This window comes from Equus quagga, chromosome 14 (genome assembly GCF_021613505.1).
Source record: "Equus quagga isolate Etosha38 chromosome 14, UCLA_HA_Equagga_1.0, whole genome shotgun sequence".
Taxonomy (NCBI): domain Eukaryota; kingdom Metazoa; phylum Chordata; class Mammalia; order Perissodactyla; family Equidae; genus Equus; species Equus quagga.
The window spans coordinates 64,938,537-64,956,019 of record NC_060280.1 but is presented as its reverse complement, the minus strand read 5'-3'; the positions used below and the strand labels follow the sequence as shown (position 1 = coordinate 64,956,019).

At 38.0% G+C, this 17,483-nt stretch overlaps 1 protein-coding gene across 4 annotated transcripts in view; it reads left to right on the top strand.

The window, feature by feature from the left end:
• Positions 1–17,483, top strand: part of SIK3 (SIK family kinase 3) — a 239,746-nt gene that overhangs the window by 119,223 nt on the left and 103,040 nt on the right. For 3 of the 4 annotated variants that reach the window (XM_046684959.1, XM_046684958.1, XM_046684956.1), the window contains exons 2-3: positions 11,665–11,781; positions 14,912–14,975. In XM_046684959.1, coding sequence (XP_046540915.1) covers positions 11,740–11,781; positions 14,912–14,975 — 106 coding nt within the window. In that variant the 5' untranslated portion in view covers positions 11,665–11,739. Of the gene's footprint in view, positions 1–11,662; positions 11,782–14,911; positions 14,976–17,483 lie in introns of those variants that run through there. The other variant, XM_046684957.1, reaches the window with a different exon arrangement.

Sequence of the window (17,483 nt, the reverse complement as noted above, 5' to 3'; positions counted from 1 at the left end):
AGTGGGCACCTTTGTCTTGTTCCTGTTCTCAGAGGGATGACTTCCAGCTTTGTACCAGTAAGTGTGATATTGGCTGTGGGTTTGTCATATATGGCCTTTATTATGTTGAGGTACTTTCCTTCTCTACCCATTTTATTGAGAGTTTTTATCATAAATAAATGTTGAATTTTGTTAAATGCTTTGTCTTCATCTGTTGAGATGATCATGTGATTTTTCCTCTTTTTGTTAATGTGGTGTATCACACTGATTGATTTGCAGATGTTGAACGATCCCTGCATCCCTGGTATAAGTCCCACTTGATCATGGCATATGATCCTTTAAATGTCTTGCTGTATTCAATTTGCCAGTGTTTTATTCAGAAGTTTTTCTTCCATGTTCATCAGCGATATTGGCCTGTAATTTTCCTTCTTTGTGTTGTCATTGTCTGGCTTTGATATCAGGGTAATATTGGCCTCATAGAATGAGTTGGGAAGCGTCCTGTCTTCTTCAATTGTTTGGAATAGTTTGAGAAGGAAAGGTATTAAGTCTTCTTTGAATGTTTGGTAGAATTCTCCAGAGAAGCCATCTGGTCTTGGACTTTTGTTTTTTGGGAGGTTTTCGATTACTGTTTCAATCTCTTTACTTGTGATTGGTCAATTCAGATTCTCTATTTTTTTCTTATTTATTTATTTTTTGGTGAGGAAGATTGGCCCTGAGCTAACATCTGTGCCCATCTTCACCTATTTTGTATGTGGGACCCTGCCACAGCATGGCTGGATGAGTCGTTTGTAGGGCTGTGCCCAAGATCTGAACCTGTGAACCCCAGGTTGCTGCAGGGGAGCATGTGAACTTAACCCCTATGACACTGGGCCAGCCCCTCTATTTTTTCTTGATTCAGTTTTGGGAGGTTATAAGAGTCTAAGAATTTATCCATCTCTTCTGGATTGTCCAAGTTGTTGGCATATAGTTTTTCATAGTATTCTCTTATAATCCTTGTATTTCTGTGGTATCCATTGTAATTTCTCCTCTTTCATTTTTAATTATATTTATTTGAGCCTATTCTCTTGTTTTCTTAGTGAGTCTGGCTAAGGGTCTGTCAGGTGTGTTTATCTTCTCAATGAACTAATTTTAGTTTCATTTATCCTTTCTATTGTTTCTTTTTAGTCTCTATTTCATTTATTTCTGCTCTAATTTTTATTATTTCTCTCCTTTTGCTGACTTTGAGCTTTGCTTGTTCTTCTTTTTCTAGTTCTATTAGGTGTAGTTTAAGATTACTTATTTGAGATTTTTCTTGTTTGTTGAGGTAGCCCTGTATTGCTATAAATTTTTCTCTTAGCACTGCTTTTGCCACATCCCATAAGAGTTGGTGTGTTGTGTTTTCATTTTCATTTGTCTCCAGGTATTTTTTGATTTCTCCTTTGATTTCTTCATCAATGCAATGGTTGTTCAGTAGTATGTTGTTTAGTCTCTACATGTTTGTGACTTTCCCACCCTTTTTCTTATAGTTGATTTCTAGTTTCATAGCATTGTGGTCAGCAAAGATGCTTGATACAATTTCAGTCTTCGTAAATTTATTGAGGCTTGCCTTGTTTCCCAAGATATGGTGTATCTTTGAGAATATTCCATGTCCAGTTGAGAATTTGGATGGAATCTTGCTATGTATCTATTAAGTCCACCTGGTCTAGTATTTCATTTAAGGCCACTGGTTCCTTATTGACTTTCTCTGTGGATGATCTGTCAATTGATGTAGGTGGGGTGTTGAGGTCCACTACTGTTTTGTTGCTGTCGACTTCTCCATTTAGGTCTGTTAATAGTTGCTTTATATACTTTGGTGCTTCTGTGTTAGGTGCATATATATTCATAGTGTTATGTCCTCTTGGTAGAATGTCCCTTTTATCATTATATACTGTCACCCTTTATCTCTTGTTATCCTTTTTTCTTGAAGTCTGCTTTGTCTGATATAAGTATGGCAACTCCTCTTTCTTTGCTTGCCATTTGCTTAGAGTATTGTCTTCTATCCCTTCACTCTGAGCATATGTTTGTCTTTGGAGCTGAGATGTATTTCCTGGATGCAGCATATTGTTGTGTCTTGTTTTTTAATCCTTCCATCCACCCTGTGTCTTTTGATTGGAGAGTTCAATCCATTTACATTTAGAGTGATTATTGATACCTGAGTGCTTAATACCGCCATTCTATCTCTTGTTTTCCAGTTGTTCTATGTTTCCATTGGTTTTTTTCCCTTTTATTTCTGACTGCCATCTCAGTTTAGTGTTTTTTTGTGCTGGTTTTCTCTTTATTTATGATTTGTGGCTCTGATTTTTTTGTTATTGGCTACCATGAGCTTTGTGTAAAAGACCTCATAGAAGAGATAGTCCATTCTCTTAAAGCTTCTTACTTCCATTAGCCTAAGCAGATTCCATCTCGTTCCTCTTCCCCTTCTGAGTTATTGTTGTCACAAATTGTCCTTTTCTGTGTTGTGATTTTGTGACTAAATTGAAGTGTTTATAGTTATTTTTGATGCTTTCCTTCTCTTTATCTTTTATGTTATAATTGTTTACTAATCTCTTCTGATATAGAGCTGCAATTTACTGATTCTATTTGTCTATTTATTTCCTTGTTCAAGGTTTTATAAAACTTTCCTTTTTAGTTTCAGATCACAGGGCTCCTTTCAGTTTTTCTTGTAAGGCTGGCCTATGGGTGATGAACTCCCTCAGCTTTTGTTTATCTGACAAAGCTTTTATTTCTCCATCATATCTGAAGGATAGTTTTGCTGGATAGAGTATTGTTGACTGAAAGTTTTGATTCTTCAGTATTTTGAATATGTCATTCCATTCTTTCCTAGCCTGTAAGGTTTCTGCTGAGAAATCTGCTGAAAGTCTGATAGGATTTCCTTTGTAGATTATTTTCTTCTGCTTTGTTGCCCTTAATATTCTTTTTTTGTCACTGACTTTTGCCAATTTTACTATTATGTGCCTTGGAGAAGGTCCTTTAGCTTCGATGTAATTAGGAGGTCTATTGGCTTAAGGTACTTGTAAGTCTGGTTCCTTCCCCAAGTTTGGGAAGTTCTCAGCTATTATTTCTTTGAACAAGGTCTGTGCTCCTTTCTTCCTCCCTTCTCCCCCTGGAATACCTATAATCCTTGTGTTCCTTTTCCTGATTTTTCCTAATTGAGTCAAATATTTCTCAGAGAATTTCTTCATTTAAAAAACATCTTAGGGGCCGGCCCCGTGGCCGAGTGGTTAAGTTTGCATGCTCTGCTTTGGTGGCCCAGGGTTTCGCTGGTACGAATCCTGGGTGCGGACATGGCACCACTCGTCAGGCCATTCTGGGGTGGCCTCCCACATGCCATAACTGGAAGGACCCACAACTAAAAATGTACAACTGTGTACTGAGGGTCTTTGGGAGAAAAAGGAAAAATAAAAAATCTTAAAAAGAAACCTTAGTCTCTGTCCTCCACCTGAAGCATTTCTATATTTCTGTCTTCTAAATCACTAATTTTGTCATCCATAATGTCAACTCTATTTTTCATGAATTCTAGATTATTTTTTATCTCATTAATAGTGTTCTTCATACCAGAATTTCTGTTTTGTCTTTTTTTTTTTAGAGTTTCATTCTCTTTGGTGAAGTATTTCTTTTGCTTATTAATATTATTCTTGAGCTCATTGAATGGTCTTTCTTTCTTGTAACTCACTGAGTTTCTTTATGATAACTATTCTGAATTCTCTGTCATTTAGATTGCCAATTTCTGTGACTTCTGGATTGGTTTCTGGAGACGTGTCATTTTCCTTCTGCTCTGAATCATTAATGTAGTTCTTCATGGTGTTTGATGAAGTGATCCTTTGCCAGTGCATTTGTGGTAGTATAACATCTCAGATTCTACTTGCCTCCACTTGCCTTTTCTGATCCCACCCTATCTGCTGTGGGTTGCGCTGGTAGGGCTTCTCTGCATTTGCACACTGGCTGCAGCTGCTTGACAGCTCATGCACACATGTGCAGGCATGTCCTTTGTGCTCTTCCAGCAGGTTGCTCTGGTGTGAGACCACTCCACTCAGCTGGGGACCGGCCAAACTGGTGTGCTAGGTGGGAGGGGAGGGGCACTTTGTTTCATTCGTGTGCCAGCTCTGTGCTTGCAGGTGGTTCAGCTGAGCTGCTGTACTTGGTAGGGGCTCCTTCGTGGGGACTGAGCTGCTGCCACTTGGTGGGAAGCGTTCCCATGGGCGGGGCTGCTATGACATGGTGGGTGCTCCTGTGGGGCAGGCTGCAATTCTGAAAAGTTTGCCCTGGCCATGCTGCCCCCCTCCTCTTACCATCATGCCAGCTGTTGTGTGAGGACCTACGACCTAGATTGCTGCCACTGGGAGTGGGAGAGATGCGCTTACCTAATTCCACAGCCTCCTGGGGATCCAGTCCACATACCTTCAGACGCATGGCTGCATGTTTCCCTAAGATGTCCTGTTGTGCTGTGCAGGGAATCGTCTGCTGGTTAATGAATGTCCATTTAATTGTGGCTTAGAGGGGAGAGCCAAAGGGAACAACTCACTCTGCCATTATGCTGACATTACTCCTCAAGAACTGCTGTCTTAAGAGTGTAAAACTTAATTCTCTCACAGTACCCATGGTGAGAGTAGCTGCTAGTGAGCTGCACAGTGACACTGCCTTAAGCCAATAAACATTTTTTAATGGAATTAAATTGAGTTCTTGGAATGCAGCTTTTGAGATCTTATTTATGATTGTCTCCCAAGGCAGTGTTTGAGCATTGAGTGCCTTGCAACCTGCCAAGTTCTTCGAGATAGGTAACTGGCAATTCCCAATATTGAGTCCAGTATTTCATAAGTCATTTTCATGGAATACTGCTTTAACTGGTACCTTATTGGCATCATGTGAACTGGTACTGTCCAGTAAAATGTGGGCCACGTGTATAATTTAAAATTTTCTAGTAGTCATGTTAAAAAAAGTAAGAAAAAACAGATGAAATTAGTTGGTTCCTTCCCCTGCAACTTTATTGAGGTATAATCAACCAATAAAATTGTAAGACATTTAAATTGTACAATGTAATGTTTTGATGGACATGTACATTGTGAACAGATTCTCCCTTGTTGAGTTAATTAACACCTTCATCACCTCACATATTTGGCTTTTCTTTTTTGTTCGTTTGTTTGTTTTGGTGAGAACATTTAAGTCTCTCTTAGAAGTTTCCAATTATACAATACAGTGTTATCAACTATAGTCATCATGTTTTACATTAGATCTTCAGACCTTATTCATCTTATAAGTGAAAGTTTGTACACTTTTACTAACCTTTCCCTATTTTCCCCACCCCTAACCCCTGGCAACCACTTTTCTACTTTCTGTTTCTATGATTTGGACTTTTTTTTTAGATTTCATGTATAAGTGATACTACGTAGTAATGTGGCATTTGTCTTTGTTTCTCTGGCTTATTTCACTTAGCATGATGTCCTCAAGGTCCATCCATGGTGTTGCAAACTGGCAGGGTTTCCTTCTTTTTCATGGCTGAATAATTTTTCATTGGATGTATATATCACATCATCTTTATCTCTTCATCTCATGATAGACACTTAGGTTGTTCTCATATATTGGCTATTGTGAATAATGCTGCAATGAACATGACAGTACAGATATCTCTTCAAGATCCTATTTTCATTTTGTTTGGATGTATGCCCAGAAGTGGCATTGCTGGATCATATGGTAGTCCTATTTTTAATTTCTTGAGGAACCTCTGTACTCTTTTCCACCATGGCTGTACCAGTTTACATTCCCACCAACAGTGTGCAAGGGTTCCTTTTTCTCCATATCCTTACGAGCATTTATCTCTTGTCTTTTTGATAATAAACATCATAACAGGTATGAGGTGATATGTCATTGTGGTTTTGATTTGCATTCCCCTGATGATTAGTGATTTTGAGTACTTTTTCATTTACCTGTTTGCCATTTGTATGTCTTCTTTGGAAAATTGCCTATGTAGGTCCTTTGCCCATTTTTCAATTGAGTTGTTTGGTTTTTTGCTGTTGGGTTGTATGAAATCCTTGTGTATTTTGGATATTAATCCAAATATTATCAGATGTGTGGTTTGCAAATATTTTCTCCCGTTCTATAGATTGCCTTTTCATTGAAATTACTTGTAATAATATGTCTTATTTAACCTAATATATCTAAAATACTGTTTCTACATGTAATCAGTATAAAATTTATCAATGAGATAGTTTACATTCTCTTTTTAATATATATATTTTTTCCCTCCCTAAAGCCCCAGTACATAGTTGTATTTCCTAGTTGTAAGTCATTCTAGTTCTTCTATGTGAGCTGCCACCACAGCATGGCAACTGACAGATGGATGGTGGTGTTCTGTGACCAGGAAGCAAACCTGGGTTGCCGAAGTGATGAGTGCTGAACTTTAACCACTAGGCCATCAGAGCTGGCTCTCTTTTTAATGTCAAGTCTTTGAAATGTGATGTATATTTTACATTTATAGAACATCAGTTTGAACTAGCCATATTTCAAGTGCTCTATAGTCGCTTATGTCTCGTGCCTACTGTATTAGATCGCACAGATCTAGACCATAAAATGATTCTAGATCTGAGATGAGAATGATCTAGAGTAGAAAAGCTTTGTCATAGAAATAGAGAATAAAAATTAGATACAAAAAGTAATATAAAAACACCCCCATTGAAAATAATTCACAATGGTAAAAAAGTTTGATATCTGCTTAAATTTCCAGACATTTCAGTGAGAACTAGAGCTTCTTTCTTTAAGAGTATTGAAAAAATAAACTTTCCCCCACAGTGTCATGTTTTCTCCTCCTTTCCTAGAAGCATTCAGGCTATTTACTATATTCTGTGAAATTATTATGTGTGCATCTGTATACTAGTTTCAGGGAGAGCTCTTTCTGTTTTTGGAGGAATTTTAGCACTTGTGGTCTTTGCATTTTCTTCCTGAGTGGTTCCTTTCTTTAACTGTCCATTTGTCATAGCACATCCCTGAATGAAGAGACCAGTTATTTCTGATGGGTGAGGAGGAAGGCTGGTTTGTTTTGATCTTAATACTGAACCTTTCCTTGGCTCATTGGTTTTTATTCTGTCGTCTTATCTTGGCTGTGAATGTGGTGTCAGGATATTCAAGTAAATTATTGCCTGTTGTGAAGAAACCACTATTTTTCTTAATCTTCATTCCCTGTGAGCGTGGCTGTGCCTCAAAAATGAGGTAAGAGTTAAAGTAACTGGTTTAGAAGTAAGAACTAAAAGGGGGAAATGGCTATCTTTCCCCTTCTAGAATGAACAATAAAGGAATATGACTTTAAATTGGGCATGATCTGAATTTTGTATTCTTTTGTACCACATGCCAATCAAAAAAGAAGAGTTTGTTGAATGGAAATATCTTGGTTGAGAAGTTAAGGACTCCCACAATCTGTATCTATTTAGCAATCTATTTGATACCATGCCATGTTTAAGTAATGTCAGCATCAACTCACAAAATTATGCTCTTTGCAAGATAAAAGATTTCTATGCAGACCAGGCAAACTTAAGTAATATATGGTCTCTTGGTAATGTGTTGAAAGTTTCCTTCTTTACTTGTTATGCTTTTCATATGTAAGTGTAAGTATGTGATTCATAGATTTCAGCACCAATCTAAAAATATTCTTTGAGAGTTTGTCTTCTATCTACCTACCTATTTACCTTTTGCTATGGACGCGTTTAATTTTTTAAGCAACTGGTATATACTTTAAGCTAAACCTTTATTATATATAGCCTTCAATAATCTTAGCAGTGAAAACTTATGATCAGTGATTTCTTGAGTTATTCTCAAAATAATCATAGCTGCTTGCCAACTACCTGCTCTTTGACTTGATTGTTTCTCTGCTTCATTGGTATTTTTCCACTTTTTAGAAAACCTTTGCTTTCCAGTTTGCAGCTAAGGTAGGAGCTGAGCTTAGGAACTTGCCTTCTCCATTAAGTGGTCCTATCAGGTACACGCGCCAAGTAGCACTAAGTAGCCTCCTCTTTGGTGTTAGCTACTTACTATGGATGGAAGGTGGGGGGAAGGGGGTGGCGTCTGACCTGCCATGAAGAGTCAGACCACTCTCTCTCTGGCACAGCCCTCAGGATCTGGTCTTGCACGGGTTCCATCCTGTGGCTCAGTGTGACTTTCCTGAACAGAATGCAATTTTTTCCTGGCCTCGTTCCTTCTGTGTTCTTCCCACGTCAGGTGGAGGCAGCTGGTTGGTTCTGAATGCTGCCTACAAATTGTTAGCTGTTTTGCTTCTTGGCCCCCCAACTCACCCCTTGAGTAAGGAATTGGTGTGTTTCAGATCCAGGATTATGTTGCTTAGTCAAGCAAATGTAATCCTTGTCACAGAATGCCTAAAGTTTAAGGCTTGATTCCAGAAAAAAGCAAATAAATAGCAACAGTAGTACCTGTAATTAATGTGTATTGTGTGTTTACCATATGCCAGGCATTATGCTAAGCAAGTTGCATGCATAATTAGTTAATCCCTGTCAACCTTTAAAGTAGGTTCTATTGTTGCCTACATTTTGTAGATAAGGAGCCATAGAAAAGTTACATAACTTGCTCAACGTTATAGATTAAGGGACAGTTCTAAGATTTTGAACCCAGGCAGCTTGATACCAGAGTTGTTCCTTTTGACACTGTATTCAGCTGCTAGGCAAAGCTTCTCCTATCCGTGTCTTGTTGAATCTTGAATCTCATTGAAGAGTAGACAGGAATTTGATGTTTTAATCTATTAAAACCCTTCTGAGTCCACCTTCTAAGAACAGTTCATACTTAATGCAATTTACTCCAAAAAGATAAGAATACGTTTCTGTATATGGGACCATAGTCCCTTTATGTGAAATCAGATATACTTCATTTTTTTTTTTTTTTTGAGGAAGATTAGCCCTCAGCTAACATCTGCTGCCAATCCTCCTCCTTTTGCTGAGGGAGGCTGGCCCTGAGCTCACATCTGTGCCCATGTTCTTCTACTTTATATGTGGGACGCCTGCCACAGCATGGCTTGTCAAGTGGTGCCATGTCTGCACCTGGGATCCGAACCGGTGAACCCCGGGCCGCCAAAGTGGAACATGCGCACTTAACCGCTGCACCACTGGGCCAGCCCCCCAGATATGCTTCTTATGAAACGTAAAACTACATCCATACTAAACCATTATCTTTATTAAATTAAAAATATTTATTAAGTGCATAATATATAAGATCTTAGCCAACTTTGTTATCATATATGATTAGGTCTGGTTTTCTCTTGACCTTTATCAAAGTCCTGTTGCCTCAGAGTACAAATGAAATTCAGAATGAATCCACTGTGAATCAGGAGGCCTCACTTTATGACTCTCCCAACTACAGTGTAACCCAGTACTCTCTTGGGGTTGAAAAAGTGCAAAAATATGGTCAAATGCATTAACAGCCCTCATTCTACACCCTTACTCACCACCTTCTGTTAGTTTTCTATGCCATCCAGGGGTAGGCATGGGCAGAATAGGGGATTTCAGGGCCAATCGTTGGACAGTTGATGATCAACAATCTTAGCAGTGCTTCCCAACCTTTTGTGCGTTGTGGCACACACAGAAAATGATAGTATTTTCTCTGGAGTAAACAAATGAGGTTCCTTGAAGCTGGAGGTGATCCACTGTCACCTACCCATTGCCTGAGGTATACCTGTAACTCATTTCCAGCATACCAGATGGGAAGCTCTGCTATGGGCATATGTCTGCGAGTCTCAAAGCTTCTTATGTATATGAAAGCACTCTATATAATGTGCTAATCGTGTGTAAGATTTTATTGATAATTATTACCATTAAGACCCAGATATTTATTCTGTAAAAGGACTGTGTACTGTCCTGTTTGTACTGTGACTTTTTTTTTGTCTTGGGAACTGTTTTTAAAGAACCAGGAGCAGATGCCAGACAAATTGCTGGAGTTAAGGTCCTGTATCTGACCTGGCACAGTAATGAGAAGTATAAATTCTAGAGGTCAGGAGTCGTATGGTTCAAGACTTCTTATAGGAAATCAAACAGCTGATAATATTTGTTAATGATTTTGCTATTTCTTCTCATAAAATTCCCTACCCTCTTTTCTGCCTATCCCAATTCTTTCTCTTTTCAAGTTCTGCCTTCTTTGTGAAGTCTTTTTTTCTGTCTACTTCTTCTCCCCAAGGCGAAGGTCATAACCCCATCCTCTGTTCTACTCTTATACCTTATACATAGCTTTATTGATTGTATTTCCAATGCTGTCTTGTTGTCTGTTTCACATATGTCTTCCTCCTACTAGATTTTTGAGCTCCTTGAATTTAAGGCTGTGTCTGATTAATCTTTGTAGCTCAAGATATACCCTGCTCATTTTATCGCATTTCATCGTTGGGGGGGGGGGGCTTTAAATGCCCTTTTAATCGAGCTGAACTTTGTCTGCCTGTGCTTTTCTCCCATTAGTCTTCATTCAAGCATCTGAAACAACTCCAAACAAGGTTACTTTTATGCTAGTCATTCATACATTTGAATCATCTCACATGTATACTTCCATACAGTCTTTATTTCTCTGAGCTAAACATTTTTAGTGTTGATGTTTTTCTCCCTGGTTTTTCATTTTTTTTACTCAATAAGTGTAAGTTTCCTTTCCCTCTCCCAGTGTATAAAATAAAAGAATTTTAAGAACTGAAAGGGCTAGAATTTGCCTAGTCCTGATCCTTCATCCAACTAATATTCGATGATTACATTCTGATTGAGTAGTTGAAACTGAGATATAGAAATATTTTGGGGCAGCACAGTATTTTGGGTATTTCACTAATAATAATGAGGAGGTTTAGATTTAGTAGATTAAAAAGAAGTCCTTTATCTTTCATTCTGTTTTAAAATGTGTGTGCTGCTGGGTATTTTAGGAATAATAATGAGCAAAATAGAAAGATGTTCTCTGCTGAAGCAGTGTATATGCTGTACAGAAAGATCTTCAGGTTTTTAGAGTGCTACCGTTAAGAATTTGACTCTAAATCCAAGCTCCCTTGGCTTCAATCCTGGATCTACCGCATACTAGCTGTGAATTACTTAATCTTTGTGTGTCTCAGTTTCCATGTTTGTATGGTTAATAATAATGTGAGATGTTGTGAGGTTTAAATGAATTAGTAGTTGCAGAGCACTAAGAATTGTGCCTAGCACGTAGTAAACATTCAGTAAATGGTAACTGCTGCTGCAACCGCCACCACCACCACCACCATGAGTGAGTTATACAAGCCCCTGGTGAGATGTGGAGTGCACTTGTGGGACTTCTCCTTGAACCTTACTAAACCATCATGTACTTACGATGTAAGCTTCTTGTCTTAATAGGAAGTCCTACATACCATTCTCTGCACCTAAGCATGATTTGCCGAGACTGTAACGGCATCTGTGAGGGATGGAGTATTTGATTGTGGGGTTTTACTGTGGGAGCAATTTAAGAAATGGCAAAAGACTCGTTTGCTTTTGGAGTCTATTCCCTTGAAACCAACTTTGCTGGAAATCCATTTCCTGTCTTTTACAAAAAGAGTAAATTTATTTTCTTCATTGGCATTCTGTGAACAAAATACTGGCAGTTTGTATTTTGTGGAATATGATGTTTTTAAGTGGATTTAATTTTCCTTAGTAAACTGCTTTTAATAATGCATCAGAGTAAATTTTCTTCCTCTGTTGTCAGGTTGCCATCAAGATCATAGACAAGACCCAACTGGATGAAGAAAACTTGAAGAAGATTTTCCGGGAAGTTCAAATTATGAAGATGCTTTGCCACCCCCATATCATCAGGCTTTACCAGGTAGGATCACTAGTGGTGTAGCATATGGCAACAAAGAACTCAGAATGGTCACTTGTATCGATAGCTACCTTTGAAGAAAGGGTGGATGGGTGAACATCTGCAACTTTTTTCTTTCTATATTCATCCCACTGTTTTCCCGTCTGTTCTCCACTCCGTACTTATGTTTCCCCTGGCTATTTACTAGTAAGGTCTACCTTACCCATGTAGGCCTTTTTAATTTGTTCTTTAAAATTTGAATGCCATTCTTAGTGAGAATTACACAAAAGATTATTCAGAAGATGATGAGAACTTACTTTTTTAGGTCAGAATCCTAAAACAGAATAGTAAACCCAAAAGGAACAGAGAATTTTGAGAGATGAAAAGCTAGAGATGATTATAACATTTTTTATAACATTATTCAAGTACTAATTTCTGTGATCATGTTATGAATTATGATGGCAAATGATATTTTAAGGATGGCTTCCTGTCTCAGTGAGAACCTGAACTTCCTTCTGTGCTAGTAGAGTCCTAGACTTAGTTTTCCAAGGTAGCATTTTTTATTTTGAGAACCAAGAGATTGAGTCTGTGTAATGGAAGAGATTTCTATTCCAGTTTTGTTACCTTCCCAAGAAACGTACATTATTTCGTACCATTATCAAAAATGATTCCCTAGCTTTACTGCAAAAGCAGTAAACCTAGAGCTGGAATTTCAAGCCAGATAGGAGGGGTGGACTTTGCCTTAGCAGGCTGGTGGAAGAGATATTTTGGGAGAGGTGGGGCTTTGGGGTGCTTCTCAAATTGCAACGTGTTGGCAGCCACAGCTCTGCCTGTGCATGGGGCCAGCCTTGCTCACTGCTTTCTATCAGAAGAGCCATCACCTAGTTCTGCAGGAAGTGGCCACCCACTCGGTTCATTTGCTGCTGTTAGTCTGCAGTAAATGGTTACTGGCCCAGACATGGGACTGTGTGTAAGAGTGGAGAAAGTACGTCCAAGGCACAATGGGCAAACTTTCATCATCTGTTATTTTTATGGAAAAGAAAGCATGTCATGTTAGTATGTGTGGTTAAGGCTACAGCTTTAGGGCTCTGCTGTGGCATTGGCTGCTCACATAGTGAAATGAATTAGATCAGCAGGAGGAGACTTGTTGAAATTTATCAGACTGAATTTTGTTGGACGACACCTACACTGTACCCCAGAAGCAAACCTGTGCAAGCTTCCTGGTGTTGCCTGAAGACCGTATCTGCAAACTCGGAGGTGTCTAACCTCTGCTTCCTTCCTATCCTGATAGAGTGACTAAACTTCTTGGCCTCACTTTTTAAAATAAATCACCTTTAGATAATTGGAGGGCTTAATAGGCTAACCTTTCTCAAGAGGTTAACTTGTAGGTTTTAATCTTATAACTGAATTCTGCAGGTTTATCTTTTTTGAGGATTTCATTAGCCTATGAGAATTTCCATACTTCCAACCCTGGCTTTGAACAATGCCCTCTTTTTAAGCCTTAATTTTGCCCTCTGGCATCTGATATTGTTAAGGGGAGATTCTGGAGCTGCCAAGGTGAGTGGCTGTCTTCATAGTATCAAGGTAGATATAGGTCATTTGCCAAAGCTTTGGTCTCCTCAGGTTTATAGAGTAAGCCAAATATAGGTAACTGTATAGCAAAGTTTTTAAACTCCTGAAAAGTTTAGTAATAAAAGAACATTTGCAGTCAATAAAAGACCTGGGGGTACAAAGGAGATATAAAATATGGCATTATTTTTGTTCTAAACATCTGCATATATTTAGAGCACTTACTTTTTGTTATATAAATCAACATATAGAGAGAGCTTGGAAGCAATAAATGTAACAAACAGTGGGCTAATATCACCAGTATATAGAGAGTTTTTAAAAGGTAAAGAGAAAAAAAGAACGACACAGTTATTAGATTGGAAAATGAAATTAATGTACACTTACATGAAGGAGTACCATGAAACCACTGAAAAAAGAGATAACTCTATTATTATGATACATACTACTGTTACATGGTATTAATGTGTAAAGATGTCAAAGATAAAGTAACTGGTAAATAATTTAACAAAATAATGAGCTGTGAAGTATAGTGAAAGCCTAGAATTACATTTTAATTAATTTAGAAGTAAAAACTGGCAGTTTACAATTCTAAACGTTTTTGAAATGGTAATATTTTAGACATGTTGGGGTAAATAAAATAGATTATTAGGATTAATTTCACCTTTTTCTTTTTACTTTTTTAAAGTGGCTACTGGAAAAGTTAAAATTATATATGAGGCTCACGTATTTCTATTGGACAGCACTGCTCTAGAATGATACAAAATGAGCTATTAACAGGCTTTCCTCTGTGGAATAAAATGGAGGGGGGTGGAGAGGAAGACCTGTGATGTATTTGTTGATATAGTAGGTATTTAAAATGTTTATAAGAAGCATATGTACTCATATGTTACTTTAAGAAAATATTCAGTGAAAAGGGTAAAAAGGAAGGAATGTTACTTTAAGAAAATATTCAATGAACAAGGTAAAAAGGAAGTTGTAGTGACAACACACTACAACTAATTTAAAAAGTAGCAAAACAGAGACCAAGACAAAACACAAATGAGTAATTTATATTATTTGAAGTGTTGGATATTTACATTGTTACTCTCAGTTTTGAATAAATGGATAGTGAAAAGGAAAGTTGTCATTTCCATTTAAAAAACTGCCATATGTGATTTTGGTGCCATTCTTAAGTGATTCCCATTGTTTTCTCTAAGACTTTTTTGTTTTGGTTGGTTTTGGCGGGGGACGTTTTTGAGCTTTAAGTGATCAATGTTGAATGTGAACTTTTTGGTTTTGATAGCTTCTTTGCTTCTCAGTTTTGTGGAGCTTAAGAGATTGCAGAGGCCTCCCGGAGCAACACAAGGACTGTCTCTCTCAAGGAGTAAATACTTCCTCCTTTTAACAGCTTGGAGGAGGAATACCTATTTTCCGCCTTTCTTCTTAATAACGTTTATATCTGTCCGCCCACAACACTTTAAATTTCCTTTAAGCAGTAATGGTTATTAATATTTAAAAGGACAAAAGAGGAGTCATTAGTTTCTCTTCCTGTGATATCAGCCTGTCATTTTTGTCACTGTCTGTCGCTTTCCTGCCTTTGCACCAGGTTATGGAGACAGAACGGATGATTTATCTGGTGACAGAATATGCTAGTGGAGGGGAAATATTTGGTAAGTACATTTATTGCATTCTTTAAACAGCTATTGAGCACACTATGGAAAACCTAAAATAGCTGTTCAATGCCTTTGTCACTTGAGCAGCTGTCACTTCATGCTGTCCTTCAGTGCTGTCATTTTCTATCAACAAAGTAATTGTATTTATTTTTGATTCACCTAACTCCCTTCACCATCTTTGTTTCCTTAGCGAAGGTGTTTTGTTTATTTCAATCAGGTATTAACACTTGAGATTAAAGATCTTTGAAAACAAACATCCCGTCTGAATGTGTGACTGAGGGTCTTTCCTATTGCCAGGTTCTAACTGGGGTTCCCAAGTGTGACAGAACTCCCACAAGTGTGTGGGCCTCTGTTGTATGAGAAAGAGCCACTTGGAGCAAACAATCTCACCCTAATGCATTCTTTAACCTTTGTTTAAATATAACGTGTAACTGTATTCTTTACCATGTGTTCCCAATTCCCTTGATGATTCTTGTAATTTTGGAGGTTTTGTCTTCAGGAACTATTTTTTCCTCTAACGCTTAGCTTAGCCCAACATCAGAATTAAGCAGGAGAATTTGTTACGAGGAAATCTGACTTTTTGAGATGATAAAAACTGGCCAAAAGATTTGTTTTGGTGACAGTGATAATGGAGCCAAGTAGATGTAAAGTTTAAAGTTTTAAATCTAGATTGACATATCTTTTTATTTAAATTGTTTTTTCTTTTGGCAAGTTAACTACAGGCATACTTGAAAGATATTGTGGTTTAGTTCCATACCGCCACAATAAAGCAAATGTTGCAATAAAGCAAGTCACGCAAATGTTCTGGTTTTGCAGTGCATATAAAAGTTATGTTTACACTATACTATGATCTATTAAGTGTGCAATAGCATTATGTCTAAAAAAACAATGTACTCACACCTTATTTAAAAAATACTTTATTGCTGAAAATTGCTAACCATCATCTGAGCCTTCAGCGAGTTGTAATCTGTCTGCTGGTGGAAGGTCTTGATGATGTTGATGGCTGCTGACTGCTCAGGGTGGTGGTTGTTGAAGGTTGGAGCGGCTGTAGCAATTTCTTAAAATAAGACAACAGTGAATTTTACCGCACTGATTGGCTCTTCCTTTCACGAATGATTTTTCTGTAGCATGTAATGCTACAGTAGAACTTCTTTCAAAATTGAAGTCAATCCTCTCAAACCCTGCTGCTGCTTTAACAGCTAAGTTTATGCCATATTTCAAATCCTTTGTTTTCATCTCAACAGTTTTCACAGCATCTTTGCCAGGAGTAGATTCTGTCTCAAGAAACCACTTTCTTTGCTCATCCACAAGAAGAAACTCCTCATCTGTAAAAGTTTTATCATGAGATTGCAGCAATTCAGTCACGTTTTCAGACTCCACTTCTAATTCTAGTTCTTTTGCTATTTCTGCCACATCTGTAGTTAACTTCGTGTGCTGGTTTCTTGAACCCCTCAAAGTCATCGATGAGGGTTGGAATCAACTTCTTCCAAACTCCTGTTAATGTTGATATTTTGACTTTTTTCTGTGAATCACAGATTTTTTTTTTCTTTGAGGAAGATTTTCTCTCAATTAACATCTGTTGCCAATCTTCCTCTTTTTGCTTGAGGAAGACTGCCACTGAGCTAACGTCTGTCCCAGTCTTACTCTATTTTATGTGGGATACCACCACAGTGTGGCTTGACAAGCAGTGCTAGGTCCATGCCCGGGATCTGAACCTGTCAACCCTAGGCCACCAAAGCAGAGCACACAAACTCAAACACTTTGCCACCAGGCTGGCCCCACATCATGAATGTTCTTAATGGCATCTAGAATGGTGAATCCTTTCTAGAAGGTTTCCAGTTTACTTTGCCCAGATCCATCAGAGGAATATTATCTATGCCTTACAAAATGTATTTTTTTAAATTTTTTATTTTATTTCATTTATTTATTTTTTTAAGGAAGATCAGCCCTGAACTAACATCTGCCAGTCCTCCTCTTTTTGCTGAGGAAGATTAGCCCTGAGCTAACATCCGTGCCCATCTTCCTCTACTTTTTTTTTTTTTATATGTGGGACATCTGCCACTGCATGGCTTGATGAGCGGTGCCACATGCGCACCCGGGATCTAAACAGGCAGACCCAAGGCCGCCAAAGTGGAATGTGTGCACTTAACTGCTGTGCCACTGGGCCAGCCCAAAATGTATTTCTTAAATAGTAAGACTTGAAAGTCCAAATTACTTCTTGATCCATGGGCTGAAGGATCAATATTGTATTAGCTGGCATGAAAACAACATTAATCTCATTGTACATCTCCAATCTCCAAATCTTGTAATTTTGTGTCTAAGAATCTTCAGGATAAGTGTGAGTCTTTTTTTTTTAAAGATTGGCCCTGAACTAACATCTGTTGTGAATCTCCTTTTTTTCTTCTTCTTCTTCTTCTTCTCCCCAAGCCCCCCAGCACATAGTTGTATATTCTAGTTGTAGGTCCTTCTGGTTGTAATGTCTACTGATCTACCTAAAAATTCACT